Below are 14,285 nucleotides of genomic sequence, written 5' to 3'. Positions count from 1 at the left end.
TCAAGTTTTGAATATTTAATTGCAATAAAAAAACATTTAATCACCTGTCTGCGTTCCTGCTGTCTCAGACAACTGTAAAGACAATTCAAAAGGACATACTGTACATATGTTGTTTTCTCCTCCAGTGGGCGTGGCTTTCAGACTATGACGCAGTATGCTCTGTCTCTTTAATGATTGGCTTGCTCTACATTACCCCGCCTATTACATGGCTTATTACACGGCTGTTCATACAGAGGTCACCTGCCAGGTCACCTGCACATCCCCTGTGGTCTGCTGATCAGCCGTATGAGCACTGTATGAGCACAAAATGATTTAAAAACGATTTTATTAATTTCAAAAGGGTCCTCTAAAGCAATGATTCCCAACCAGGAGTAGGCCTACGTGTCCCTGAGTTCACTTCTGCAGTTGCTAGGGGGTAGGCTACATGAAACGATTGTATCCAACTACACATTAATTTGAAATTTTTTTTAATTATTATGTTTATATCAACAGAATCCAAAATATCTACTGTACATTAAGTCAACTGTGACACCTGAACACTACATGTTGCAGTTATGTAGGAGAGAACTGCATGAACAGGACTTTAAACAGGTAGTTAAAATGACTAACTAAACAGTGGAAATAAATAATGGTAATAGTAATAGTAATAGTAATGGTAATAGTAATAATTAAAGCTATAGTGCGTAGTTTCTGCCGCCCCCATGAGGAATTCTAAGCAAAGACAACAAAACTGTCCGAGCGTTGACATTATACAAGCCTTCCGTAGAAGAAGAAGTACAGACGCTAAAAAATACCCTGGTAAAAGTACTGATTTAACTTATTTTTAAATAAACAATTTTGTAAGTGTTGAAGATAAGTAAAGTAATAAAACTAGGAATACATATAAATGAGAAATGTAATTTAAAACACATAGCCCAAACCTACAGTATATAATAAAATATTATCAATTATGTAATAAAATGTCACTTATGAGCCCCTATACTTCAGTTTCCAGCCATTTCTGAGATGTTTTTATGGAGCATTGTGAGACCATTAAAGTTTATTCCACCTCATGAGTTGCAATAAAATGTTAAATGAAAAGGGCTGAATTTGTGTACTTCTGTCAACATATATAGCCTAATAGCCTGCGTTCTGGTTTAGTAAATTGAAGTCCCTAGGTTTTTCACAGAGTCGCCTGTTTAGTATGTAACTGTGGATGTTGCTTCCTGTCTGTGCTCATTTTAACCAGAGATGTTTAATTAGAGAATTGTGCTCATCGTCAAACACAGAGAGCTTCGCGGGTGATTCATCGGGCGCCCGCAGCATCCAGAGGACCGTGCGCGTGCACGCGCCGCGAAAGTGAGACGAGAAAAGAGAGAGTGACAGAAGTGAAAGGGGGAGAGATAGGGTAATGAAAATGATGGCGACCGATGCAGAGGAGATAAGAATCCAAACAAGCCCCTGTCCCATCCCCGACAACAGTCTCAGCACTCTGTCCATCAAAATTACGCGGAAAAACCAGGATAGACACTGGAAGTTGCGGTTTATTTACCTGCAGTGCTGTGAGTACCGACATAGCTAGCATACATCACGACGTGTACAGCCAAACACCAGCAGGCTAACGTTCACTAGCCTGGTCAGAACATATTGGAAATGTGCTGCCACATTACATATACCGACATTTGGTTCGTCACGACAACAGCATACACGTAGCCTATGTACATAGATATATCTTCTAACGTTAGCCTATATATATACCGAAATGAATGAAGGCATTTAACGTGTTACGGAGGGGGCGGACTGGCAGGTGTTGTGTCGAATACTGTTCATCCCGTCGATATGATTTCCCCCTCCCCAAACCTCCGTAACCATGGTTGGGGGCGTTAATCATTTTAACACCGCCATGCAACGCTCGTGAGGACAAACGTGGAAAAACTGTGTGAGTGTGTGTGTGTGTGTGTGTGTGTGTGTGTTGTGTTAATAAGTACATTCTGCAATACTGCAAAAAAGCTACCAGTACAGGTAACATACCTACCAAAATCTTCAGTGACTCATTTGGATTTACCATTTAATTCGGCATGCAGTTAATTAACCGACAAGCTCACTTATCTCAATTCTTTTAAATCACTAAGGTCATGCCCTCCTGTGTTTCCAAAAGTTGACATTGTATTGAAGTAGCTTACTGCCACCTGGTTTCTCCCCTGTCAATTGTTTGCTAACACAAAACCTAGCATGCTGTCTTTAATGTTCTCAAACAAGCTAATGTCCCTATCAGTAAAGTTTAGTTCTGGCCTACAGGCTAACTTAATGGCATGCGGGCTATCAATAAAATATGGCTGAGGAATAAATTAGGAAGCTAATTAATTAGTTTGCAGTGACACTTCTCTCAAGCTAAGCTACTTTTACAATTACACAGCCTTTACTTTAGCCTACTGCTTTTAATTTGTCCTTAGTTTTACTTGAAGGACAAGACGATCATTTTTTGTTGAGGTTTTTATATCATTCTGTTGCTTCTCAGTAGTCTTTCTTATGGATTCAAATCCAAAACAGTACAGTAACAGTACAGTAACATTTGGAGAGGCAGACAGGTAGTTAAACCACGTACTGCTGTGGATGCCACATTAGGTCAAATCCTAAAGTCACACAATAACAACCTTTGGTTTACCTATAGTCCTATTAGCAAGGGATTATTATTACCTGGTGGCCTCATTTGTAATAAATACTTAGGTTGTCTGTGATTTTAACCCCGCGCGAATCGGTCATGTCTGTAATGTGTAAATTAAAACTTACCCTGCAAATGACCTAACATATTTCGCCTAACACCAAGCTCCTGTTATGATATATTTATATAGGTTTAGGGGTCCTGCCTCAGAAAACATGATGTTTTTTCAATCAATTTCACATCCTTTGGAGCTCAAACATTGGAAAAGCTAGAGTAAGCTAGAGTAAACAACACTCAAAAAGCTTTAAAATATCACGGTTTCAAAAACCACAAAAATGATGTCTTACTGTTCCTTAGATATGAGCTGTTTTTTATAAGTCTTCAAGGAGAGAAAGTGCACTTTAGAAGTCCCTCTCCCTGCCAGTGTGCAGTGTGTTTATAAATAAAATACATTGTGTTAAATGGGAAAAAAGTAGTTATTTACCCAGACATTTCAAAAAATTACATTTTAAAGCTGTAATTACACAATACAGTGAAACCGTAATATGTTTGCTGGAGGTTTTCATGCCGTCGGAATCTTTTACTGTCCCAGGCCTACTGGAGACCAAACAACCGAGTATCTGAGTGTCATTTAGTTTGTCATTTAGGAATTGTGAAATTTTATCTAAAGATTTGGTGAGTACTACAAACTGTTTTGTTGATGTTAGCCATGTTTCGTTCTTCAAACTTGCCCATTAGCAGCACCTCTGAGTTTATCAAGTGACAGCGAAAACGCAAACAGCGTAGCAGCATATCCTTTATGTCCCTTACCAGCTAATGTCTTTCAAGATGGCACATGAACATGGAGCGTCTACCCCAGTTCATGCAAATACAAACGCAAAATGTCAAGCCAATAGGAAATATTTGGAATTGATAGTAGTGGTAAATATTAATTAAAAGGACAAGTTTGTGAAAGGGCAGCAACGATTTTGATAATGAGCAACTACAAATATTACACACTGGACCTTTAAATATGGTTTTGATGCTCACATTGATTTTACATTAATTTGGATTAGGTGGTGCCAGAAAAGGGTTGGTTGCTGCACCTAAGCCTTATAATGGTAGGGAAAACCCTGACCCAGTAAGATATGGAACCCCGATCACAGTATACATACCAGAGTCAGCAACTCCTTCAGCTGCACGGCTTCTGGGAAGGCTGCTACCATGTATCCTTGCATATAGCTTCTCTATGAGCCCTCCTCGATGCTCGCTTGTCGGGGCAGTTATAAAAGCTTTTAGACGGCCTTCATTAAGGAGGGCACGAACAACTTCTGGTTCAGCCAAGAACTAAGGAGCTGTTAGATAAGGGAACTGGGATGTACCCAATAAATATGAAGTATGAAATGACGCTTGGCTGTGGACATCAACCAGCTTGACGACAGCACGCAATAATTGGTGGGGGGACTGGTCGGTGTCATACTTGTAGCATTGCCACTTTTCTGTCCAAGACACACCAACAATTTATGGCGCTGTGTCTGTCTAGTCTGACACAGTGACTGTCTTGAAAGACAAACACATTTGTAATCCGATCCTGGCATAAAAGGGTTAAATTTTAAGACATAGACAAAACCCCAAAACACATTCAGGTCTATTTTAATGTTCACTCTTATAATGCTGTCTGTCTGTAACACAAGTTATTGGAGTCAAACTCTATTACATGCCTCGCCAGCTGTGAGAACACAGACAATACAAAAAAGATTACAATGACATGTCTAATTATTGACACCGTATGTCCCTCAGCCATCTTTAGCGGGGTGGTGGGAGAGCACAGAAGAAGATTGATAAAAGAACCATGAAAATGTTCAGGCTGATTCAAAACGACAGCTTATTTCTAGTGATGATGGGAGGTTCGTGGAGTACGAATGATGGATTTGAATGCAACAGAAAAGTGACCTGCCTCATCAATACAACTATCAACATATGGTGACAGAGCAGCGGTAAATGTGTTTATTGTCATCACAATAAAGGGTCCGTCAGCTGTCTTGCAGTGTATAGGAATAAACAAGACATAAGTAGTGAATGCATGAAAGCTTTTGCATCAAAGTAAGTCTTCAGCAAGACCTTTTTTAATTGAATGCTATTTGCAGAGTCCATTAAGTTTATGTTAATATTAATTACCTCCGCTAAGGAGGGTATATTTTGGGTTAGGTTTGTTGGTTTCTTTGTCTGTCAGGAGCGGTTACGAAAAAACTACCGGCCCAATTGTTATGCAACTTGGTGGAAGGTTGTAGCAATGGTCAATGAAGAAGCCATTACATTTTTGGAGGGGATCCAAAACTTGAGGCAAATACACAAATTATTTTTCACTTTCAATATTGTTGCGAGATAGGCCATTTGTGATGCATTCATGTAGTGTCTGTATAATCTGAAAAATTATTTCACGACTGGGAAAATTGAAACCATCTTGTTATAACAAACTTCCCAAGTTATAAAGTGATACTGATTATTTTTGGCGAATCAGTAATGGCGTGGCAGTGATATTCTGAATAGAGAACAGTTTGCACTTTTCATCATTCCAGTTGAGTTAGTGGTGATGAATGATTGTGTGTATGGCAGACTGTAACTAAGCATGGGCCGTTTAGAGCAATATCAGCGAGGTAGGACACGTTTAGTTGGTTGTGTGAGAAGGAACGATCTCAGAGATAATGTGGGCAGTTTTGAGAAATCTATTTCGTTCTACAACTGTAAGTAAATTGAAAAAGCAGATGGACCAGTTAGAGTGAAAGCTCAGCTGAGATATCTAAAGTTTTTTGAGTTTGTGCTGGCTGTTGGTGATGTGGGTTTGTCATTTTACCTTTCACTGCAATCCTGCTTTTTTAAACCTTCTCTGACCTGGGAATTGAAGGTGTCAATCAAAATCTCGTTTTCACACAGCCTTTAAAAATTGCTGTAGAGTTGGCTCAACACCTCTTTCACACAATGCCGTCTAAATAGATCATAGATTTTTTAGTTTTTTATTACAGACGTTTATAAAATTCCAGAAATCCGGATTTATGAGAGTATGACATTAGACTTGTAACTGTACTTTGACTGGACACCAGCGGCTCATGACTTCATGTCATTGCAGTCATATCATTGAATCAGACTCTCTTCATTTATTTATTTATTTTTTAATATACAGTATATATCTATTTTATATATATTCTGAAGAGTACTTGTGGTATTAAAGGGTAACCACCATTTTTTTCAACCTGGACCCTACTTTCCTATGTTTTTGTGTCTTAGTGACTGATGGGAACAACAATCTTTGACATTGGTCTAGTATTAAGTGAGATTACTGCAGTCGGCAGCGGCAAAACAAGCTACAATGTAAGTTAAGAGGACAATTGTCCAGCTTGTATTTACTTTCACAAAAGTGCTTGTTTTGCCACTGACAGGCTCAGATTAATATACTAAGTGTGTGACAACATTATGGATTGAGGATCCCTTCAGAGATAGACTTTTAAAACCGCTTTGAGACCTTTCTGTTTAACCAGACAGCTCTAAAGTCACTAGTGCTAAACCCATCCACACTCCATTTTAAAAAGCAATACTTTAACTGTATACCTGTATCTTTAACTGTATAGAGTTAGAGAGGTAAACTATGTGTTTATTTCAACCAAAACTTGAGTTGTGATTGTTGAAAAAGTGGAAAGACCCAAAAAAGCTTTGCATAGTTTTATTTTGTTTCTGTTCACTTTGAATGAAGTGTATTTAATGATGCTAAAATGACTGTTTATTTACATGAAGTCTGGTGGGTTTACTGAACGCAATATCTCGGATGTTTTTATGTCTAAAAAAAGGATCTTACTCTTTAACAGAAAGGTCAGCCTCCTTAGAAATCCTTTCCATAATGTTGTCAGACAATTATAATATTAATCTGAGCCAGTCAGTGGCAAAACAAGCCCTTTTGTGAAGGTAAATACATGCTGGACAATTGCCTTATTAACTTACATTGTAGCTTGTTTGATCCTTGCAGACTGCAGCGATCTTTCTTAATACTGGACCACTGTCCACGATTGTTGTTCCCATCAGTCATTTAGACACAAAAACATAGGAAAATAAGGTGTCCAGGTTAAAACAAACAGTAGTTACCCTTCAGGTTGGTCTGAATTTTGCGCCTTTCTTAATGCTTTGATTGACCTGACCAAGCTCTGTTTGTCTATCTAGATTTCTTGACAATTGCAACAATATTGGGAACTGGAATCTTAGGTGAGTACTTTTATCTTTTAACTTAAGATACAGAAATTACAAAAGTTAACTGACAGTACAAAAATCTCAGTGTCACACTCATACTAGTAGAAACTTTGGATTTGGGGAATACACTTCCTGTTTGTATTTGTTGCACAACAAAAAGTACACATTAGGTCTGTGGAAGGTTATTACTAATTCCAGGAAAACAAACCTGTAGAGCGGTAACAATTTGAAATGTTGCTGTACATTGCATTGTCAATACAATTGTCTCTTTCAGTCAAATTTAAACATTTAATTATGTATTACTTTTAAAAAAAAATTAAAGTTTTGAATGAATTCCAGGATACATATTGTGGTGTCCCTGTTTTCTGACCCAGATAATGTAATAACACAAATACACAGCCTATGAAGTAAACGTCTCTTAAACATGTTTTCTAACTGTATCCCCCCCTTGGCATTTGTGTTGCTATGAACGTGTTTAGGGTCAAGTTCCAACAACTAACAATTGAAATAATAATAAAAAAAGTATATCGTGAGACCAATAATCACTTATATAATAAAATTGTGACAAATCTAAACATAATCAACAATTGCCAGTCATACTCCTTAAAGCTTTAGTGTGTAACTTTTTGATAATAATGAGCATTCGTTACATTCAGGCCATTGCCAAATGAGTGCTACAAAGCCTCAGCGCCACAAAACTCTCTCAGTATGGCTATGTTCAGATGATTGTGGCGTCACATGCACAGAAATTCAAGTGAAGTTAATGACCTCTTCTGAAGAGTCCATCATTTTTTTAAATCCTCCGTGTGCTCCTTGGCTACTAGCAACTGCATGGAGGAGGGTGGGCAGTGCGCCATCACGTAAGGCTTGTATCCTATGGACGCACAGACAGTTTTTGTAATTACTTAGAATTCCTCATGGGGGCGGCAGAAACTATGCACTGTAGCTTTAAAGGTGCGATGTGTAATACTGACAGCTAGTGTTTAAAATAGTTACTGCAGTACAAATTCAAAATACTGGAGAGAGTTGTCTCCCCTGCCCCTCCTCCCCAGACTCGAAGATCATGGAGGTTGCCAGGCTGAGACCTTAAGACCTTAGCTAATATAAGCAATTATTTGAGGTTAAACAAAGAAGCCATAATTATGTAAATAATTGACAATTAAACAATTATGTATAAATTGTTAAAAAGGGAATATATTTGATGACAAATAAGAGGTAGAATCTTGTCTTTTCACACCAGATGAGATTGGATTGACAGGGTTTCTGGAACATGAACATCTGCTGCCTATGGGGAACACAATCTTTAAAAGAGATACAACCACATTACTACAAATTTAGAGATCACGATGTTGGCACAATCTTCATAAACAGTTAGTTGGTGTTAGTTGGTGAGCTAGGCCTATATTTGTTCTTTCCACAAGACCATCTTTTTATAATATCAGTTAATGTGGAACATAATTAAGGCTTTGTCCATCTCTTGGTTTTCATTGGCAGAGCAAATTGAACTGTGGTTTATGAAGTGTAGTTAACAGCACAGATTTTTTTGTAGAGGTGGAAATTACATGGGACATTACATTTAACTACTTTGTTTTGAGCAGGGTCTCCATGTAGTTCTACAAAGGTGGAGCCCTGCCAAGAAATACTTGTTGAATCACTTAAATCTCATATTGAAATCAGCCCTATCCATAAAATGTTATGGTACGTTTAATCTAGAGTGGACAGGAGTGTTGTAAGACAGAAAAATGAGTAGAGGCAGTGATAGACAGGCAGGTAGATATGCTGAGAAAAAGTCTGACATGTCTTCAAATCTTCTTAGGTGGGAATCAAACTCACAAACAGCTCTATCTCCTTCAAATTTCTAGGTCTTCCAGTAACGATAGCCCATGCTGGACTCGTGCCTTTCCTCGTCTCCTTTATCATTGGCTTCTTTGTCCAGGTAAGTAATTTATAGCCTCAATGGACTCTTTTTGTTCTCAAAAGGCTGGCATGGTCTATGAAAATGTAAGATACTGTTAACTAGTCACCTTCATTTTTATTATTGATACAATTGTTGTGCTTTTTTATGTTTTGTAAGGTGCACTTGGGTTTCATGAAAGGCACTGACAAATAAAATGTATAATTAGTATCACTGTGAAATAAGCACAAATTAGTCTTAACAGTCTCAAAATGAGATACTTAGAAAGTATCATGAATATACAGATGCAGCAATTATAACAAAGATTACCCATTCACTTCTAATTAGTAAGACTATTAGAGCTTGTCCTAATGCCTTTAACTAGAGCTGGGCAATATGGAAAAATCTAAAATTTACGATATTTTTGACCAAATACATCAATGATGATATTGCGGCTGTAGAGTAGGTTGACTATTTGTCACAAACAGCAACACAACAATTGAACAACATTAAAGCAGTAATAATAAACAATACAAAACCACCAACATAGGAGATTAAGTAATAAAAAGGCTTGTTTGTGAAAGAAGCAGAAAGGATGGTGTGTTATAGTTGGCTGTAGTATAAAAAGTACAGGTAGGTTTTCAATCTAGATGTAAAAATGTCTACTATGTGAGCGTCTTTAACATACATTAGGAGGCCATTCCACAGATGAGGGGCACAGTAGTGCCAACTGATTTTGTGTTTACTAGGGGAATGACTAGGGGACTTTTAAAAAAAACAGGTTTAGGGAAAACTCTGAGTTTGTTCAACCTGAGATGAGAGAAACTATGGGTCTTCTGTTTCAGAGAGGGAGGCTAATCAGACCTGAGAGAGAGGTAACTCCAGCCTGTTTCAGAAAGAGAGGTGACTTAACCTCTGAGTCAGTTACTGTGGTAACTGAGCATGTGAACCTAACCTGGTCGGGAGCAGGTTATCTTGTCAGTCTCCTCCCTCTGACACAGCGCTATTTCATTTCCTCATTGATTCAGTCTGTATCAGGCACATTTTAGCGCAGTTTGTTATCTGCATGAATAAAAAACAGGGTAGGTTAATTAACCATGTTAGGCAGACTATAAAACGTTTTTTCCTCAAAACATGGCATTTCCTTGTGTCAACAATCCCATTAATGAAGAAGCTGTATTACTTCGCAGGGAGTTAAACATACGTCGGGAGATGATATTGAGGCATTAAAAATATAATTATTATAAATCATAATTCTGTTAATGTTGGTGCTGCAACCTCAGAATGGGATTAGTGATAGTTTACCTTTTTGCCCGCAGGATTGCACCTAAATAAAATGATGATTGCCACGGAACTTTCTTTTTTATTATCCAGTTTGACAGCAAGTCATAACAAAAAAAGAACAAATAAAGTACTTTAAAGTAGATCTTCTTCTGGGCTAAAGGACATGGATCGGTGCATAAACTCCAGTACTTATACCGCTAATACCACTACCAGCATTTAAGCCAGTATTGGAGGCTTTTCGGTATCGCATTGGAATATCTTTAATTTTGGGAAACACCTGGCTGTCACCTTATCTAAGATTTGATTGGTTTGATATTGAAGCAACAATGTTTTAAATGTTTCATTTAATTGCAGAGATACTGATTTCATTAATCGGCGTTAAACAACAAAACACTGCTGCTTGTTTGCCCCGGTATCTTCTTGCAGCCGACAGCGATCAGCTTCCTTGTGAGCTGCTCCAGGGTCATCTCTCTCTGGTCACGGCCAGCCCCGCCGTTTCCTCGTCGAGTTTGTTCAGGTTCTTTTAAATAGGTGTATTTACGAAAAACTGGTTGAGTAAAAACAAGAAAGCAAAGCCTTTGTTTGTTTGAACAGTCGTTCTCCCAGTCAACCCGTTCTCCCTTCCAACTCGTAAAATAGACAGAGACTTAAACTCCCCACCTAGGGGCACCCAGATAGCTCAGTTGGTGGAGCCGGCGCCTGTGATGTGTAAGGAAGGAGGACCAAAGAGCAGAGACAGGCAGGCAGGAGAGTTCAAAAACACAAGGAATACAAACAAAAGGATCTGACAAGAGACAAGGGGTGCACAGACACTAAATACACTGGGTAATGAGATAACGAGAGTCAGGTGACACAGGGGCTGGGAAACAGGTGGAAGACACAGGAAGTAAAACTAAAGACTAGACATTCCCCCCTCTCTCTCCCCTTTCATGTCTTCTGCTGTGCTGTCAAAATAAAGGCTGAAATTACCCAAAAATCTAAAAAAACAACTCCCAACCCAGACATCACAAAGTGACAAGAGTCCCAATGAAGAGGTCATGAATCCAAAACTATTTTGTTTTTAATTAAAGAAAAATCTGTACAAATGTATAAACATCTATACACATGTATACACATGTATAATGTAATAACAACATAACACATGTCACACATGACATTTAAGACCCTGTTGCAGCAGGTCCGGATTCTATGTGTATTTTGTGTGTTTTTAGTCACTTTATTTTTATTTACATTTAGTCTTTAAGTGTTGTACATCTGTTTTGAGGATGGGGCCCGTAAATTTCGGAACTTTTCTTTTAGGTTTATTCTTACTTTGGTTGTTTTTTGTAACTGTGTGCTACGCACAACGCAGCGGGACTATTGTTTACGCACGCAATCCGCTGATAGTGCTGTGTGGACCTGTGCTGCTGCCGGGGGGCCAAACCTGAAATCCCGAAGGAACTACGAAGGAGATGCCGGGGTTGCAGAGGAGGAATAAAACATAAGGAGAAAAGAAGAAAACATAAGTCTGGCCTCCAAGCGATCATTGTGGGGAATGTACAGTCTCTGGGGAATAAGACGGACGAACTTGCAGCGCTCATCAAAACCCAGAGGGAGTTAAGCAAGTGCAGCTTACTGTGATTTACCGAGACATGGCTGCACTCGCACATCCCGGACTATGGTGTGGCGGTACCCGGCCTTTTGACCGTTCGGGCGGACAGGAACGTTATAGAAAGCGGTAAGAAGAATGGAGGGGGGGATGCACTGTATGTGAGTGAATGGTGGTGCAACCCTGGACATGTGAATGTGAAGGAACGTTTCTGTAGCCCGGACATTGAACTGCTGGCTGTTGGGTTTCGTCCGTACTATCTACCGAGGGAGTTTACGTCTGCCAAATTGATCGCTGTCTACGTTCTACCATCTGCTGATGCAGAGGCAGCTGCTGACGTCATTTACACCGCTGTCTCACAACTCCAGACGCAGCAGCCCAATGCCTTCATGCGGTTTTCCCAACCATAAGCCGTGGATCACCAGTGACCTGAAAGTCCTTCTTAATGAGAAGAAGAAGAAAGCTTTCAGGTTATGGGAACAGACAGGAGCTAAGGGAAGTATAGCACAGACTGCGGGATAAACTGAGAGACTGTAAAAACACCTACAGGAGGAAGCTGGAGGCCAGTCTCCAGCACAACAACATGTGGGAGGTGTAGACAGGGATGAAAGAGATTACCGGGTGTGGTGGGAGAAGAGGCAAACACCAGGCAGCTGGGAGAGCACAAACGAGCTAAACTGTTACTTCAATAGGTTTCGCTTACAGCCATCCCCTGCCTCCTCTACCACTCCACCCACCGCCTACACCTCCTCATTGCCTCCCCTCTTTTGTTCCCACACCTCCCTCCTCACTTCCCTGTAGTCAGTCCTCCTGCTGTCAGCCCACGCCCCCCAACACTACAGCACATTTCCTCTTCCCCCACTGACACTTTAAGCACCCCCCTGCTTTAAATTCCCACCTGGCCAGGTGAAGAGACAGCTGGAGAGGCTTCACCAGCGCAAGGCTGCTGGCCCGAACGGCATCAGCCCCAGGGTCCTGAAGACCTGCGTCAGTCAGCTGTCTGGTGTTCTCCATTACCTCTTCAACCTGAGCCTAAGCCTGCAGAGGGTGCCTCTTCTGTGGAAGACGTCCTGCCTTGTCCCGGTCCCCAAAGAAGTCGACTCCGTCTGGCCTTAAGTACTACCGCCCAGTGGCTCTCACATCCCATGGGATGAAGGGGCTGGAGAGGCTGGTCTTGGCCTACCTGAGGCCGCAGGTGAGTTCTTCTCTGGACCTTCTACAGTTTGCCTACCAGCCTCGTCTATCTTCTGCAGCGAGCTCATTTGCACCTGGATGGCAGTGGCGGCACTGTTCACCTTATACACCACAGACTTCCAGTACAACTCAGAGTTATGTCACCTACAGAAATTTTCTGATGACTCTGCAGTTGTTGGGTGTATAAGGGATGGACAGGAGTAAGACTACAGGGCACTGGTGGATGAATTTGTGGAGTGGTCTGGTAAGAATCACCTGCTGCTGAACGTGGATAAGACCAGAGAGATGGTGATTGACTTCAGGAGGAAGGGAAGGGCTCCGCTGCCCCTTTGCGTCATGGGAAGAGATGGTGGAGGAGTACATATACCTGGCTGTCAACATCAACAACAGGCTGAACTGGAAGATCAACAGCACTGCTGTTTACAAGAAGGGGATGAGCAGACTCTATTTCCTGAGGAAGCTGAGATCCTTTATCGTGTGCAGCAGAATGTTGGAGATGTTCTACCAGTGTGTTGTGGCCAGCTCTGTTCTCCTCTACCGTCTGCTGGGGCAGCAGCATCGGAGCCAGCAACACAAACAGACCAAACAAACTGATCAGGAAGGCTGGCTCCGTGATCGACTGCAAACAGGACACATTTGAAGCTGTGGTGGAGAGGAGGTCACTGAACGAACTGTTATCTATCATGGATAACCCTGAACTCCCTCTCCACCCCACACTGGTCCAACAGAGGAGCTCATTCTCTAAGAGACTCCGACAGCTTCGATGTCGCACGGACCGCTCATTCCTACCACAGGCAATAAAACTCTTTAACACGTCTTCACTGGGTGCTAGATAAGACCCTGATACTCCACAATACTGCACTAAGTGCAACCTGCACAATTGGTTTATTTACATTTTAGCATACCTTTTAGCATACTATTTAAGCAGTTTCACATTTTGTTTTCCCATCCTGTATATACTCAAATATTTGTTTTTATATTTTTATTGTCGTTATTATTTCATGTATATTGTATCCTAGTATTTCATTTATATATATCTATATATATCTATATATAGATATATATATATATTGTGCTGTGTGACTGATGTATGTTTGCTGCTGTAACACCATTATTTCCCATTTTTTGGGATCAATAAATATCTATCTTTCTATCTATCTATTTATCTATCTAGAAAGGTATAATGTGCAATTTCAGTTCAGACCATCCCATAAAACGTGTTCAAACAATCAATTGAAAGTGAAAGTACCAAACATTGTTAGTTCTGAGGGTCATCTTTCTTTTCTTCACAAGCAACTGTTATAATGCTAATCAAGGCCAAATCATGTATTTTGACTCCATAAATGGGTTAAATCCTAATGTTCACAGCCCAGACTAGCAGCTAGCTTCTACACACCTAAGTAGCCTGTATGAGCTAATCAAATGTATGTGAATTAATTTATCCAGTCTCCTACACATGTTGTCCTGAG

At 40.2% G+C, this 14,285-nt stretch overlaps 1 protein-coding gene and 1 long non-coding RNA gene across 3 annotated transcripts in view; both read left to right on the top strand.

Moving 5' to 3' along the window:
* Window positions 1-1,270: 1,270 nt before the first annotated feature.
* LOC116695344 (uncharacterized) overlaps window positions 1,271-14,285 on the top strand; it is a 95,269-nt gene continuing 82,254 nt past the window's right edge. Inside the window, exons 1-3 of one of the 2 annotated variants that reach the window (XM_032525555.1) lie at window positions 1,271-1,541; window positions 6,830-6,871; window positions 8,719-8,792. In XM_032525555.1, coding sequence (XP_032381446.1) covers window positions 1,391-1,541; window positions 6,830-6,871; window positions 8,719-8,792 — 267 coding nt within the window. In that variant the 5' untranslated portion in view covers window positions 1,271-1,390. The remainder of the gene's footprint in view (window positions 1,542-6,829; window positions 6,872-8,718; window positions 8,793-14,285) is intronic. The other variant, XM_032525554.1, reaches the window with a different exon arrangement.
* LOC116695379 (uncharacterized) lies at window positions 11,162-14,166 on the top strand. The gene is made up of 3 exons (XR_004333440.1): window positions 11,162-11,201; window positions 13,313-13,314; window positions 13,991-14,166. It is a non-coding gene; the product is annotated as an uncharacterized LOC116695379 (long non-coding RNA).

The sequence above is a fragment of the Etheostoma spectabile genome, chromosome 9 (genome assembly GCF_008692095.1).
Source record: "Etheostoma spectabile isolate EspeVRDwgs_2016 chromosome 9, UIUC_Espe_1.0, whole genome shotgun sequence".
Lineage (NCBI taxonomy): Eukaryota > Metazoa > Chordata > Actinopteri > Perciformes > Percidae > Etheostoma > Etheostoma spectabile.
The sequence above is the reverse complement of the archived record's forward strand: the minus strand, read 5'-3'. Positions and strand labels throughout refer to the sequence as shown.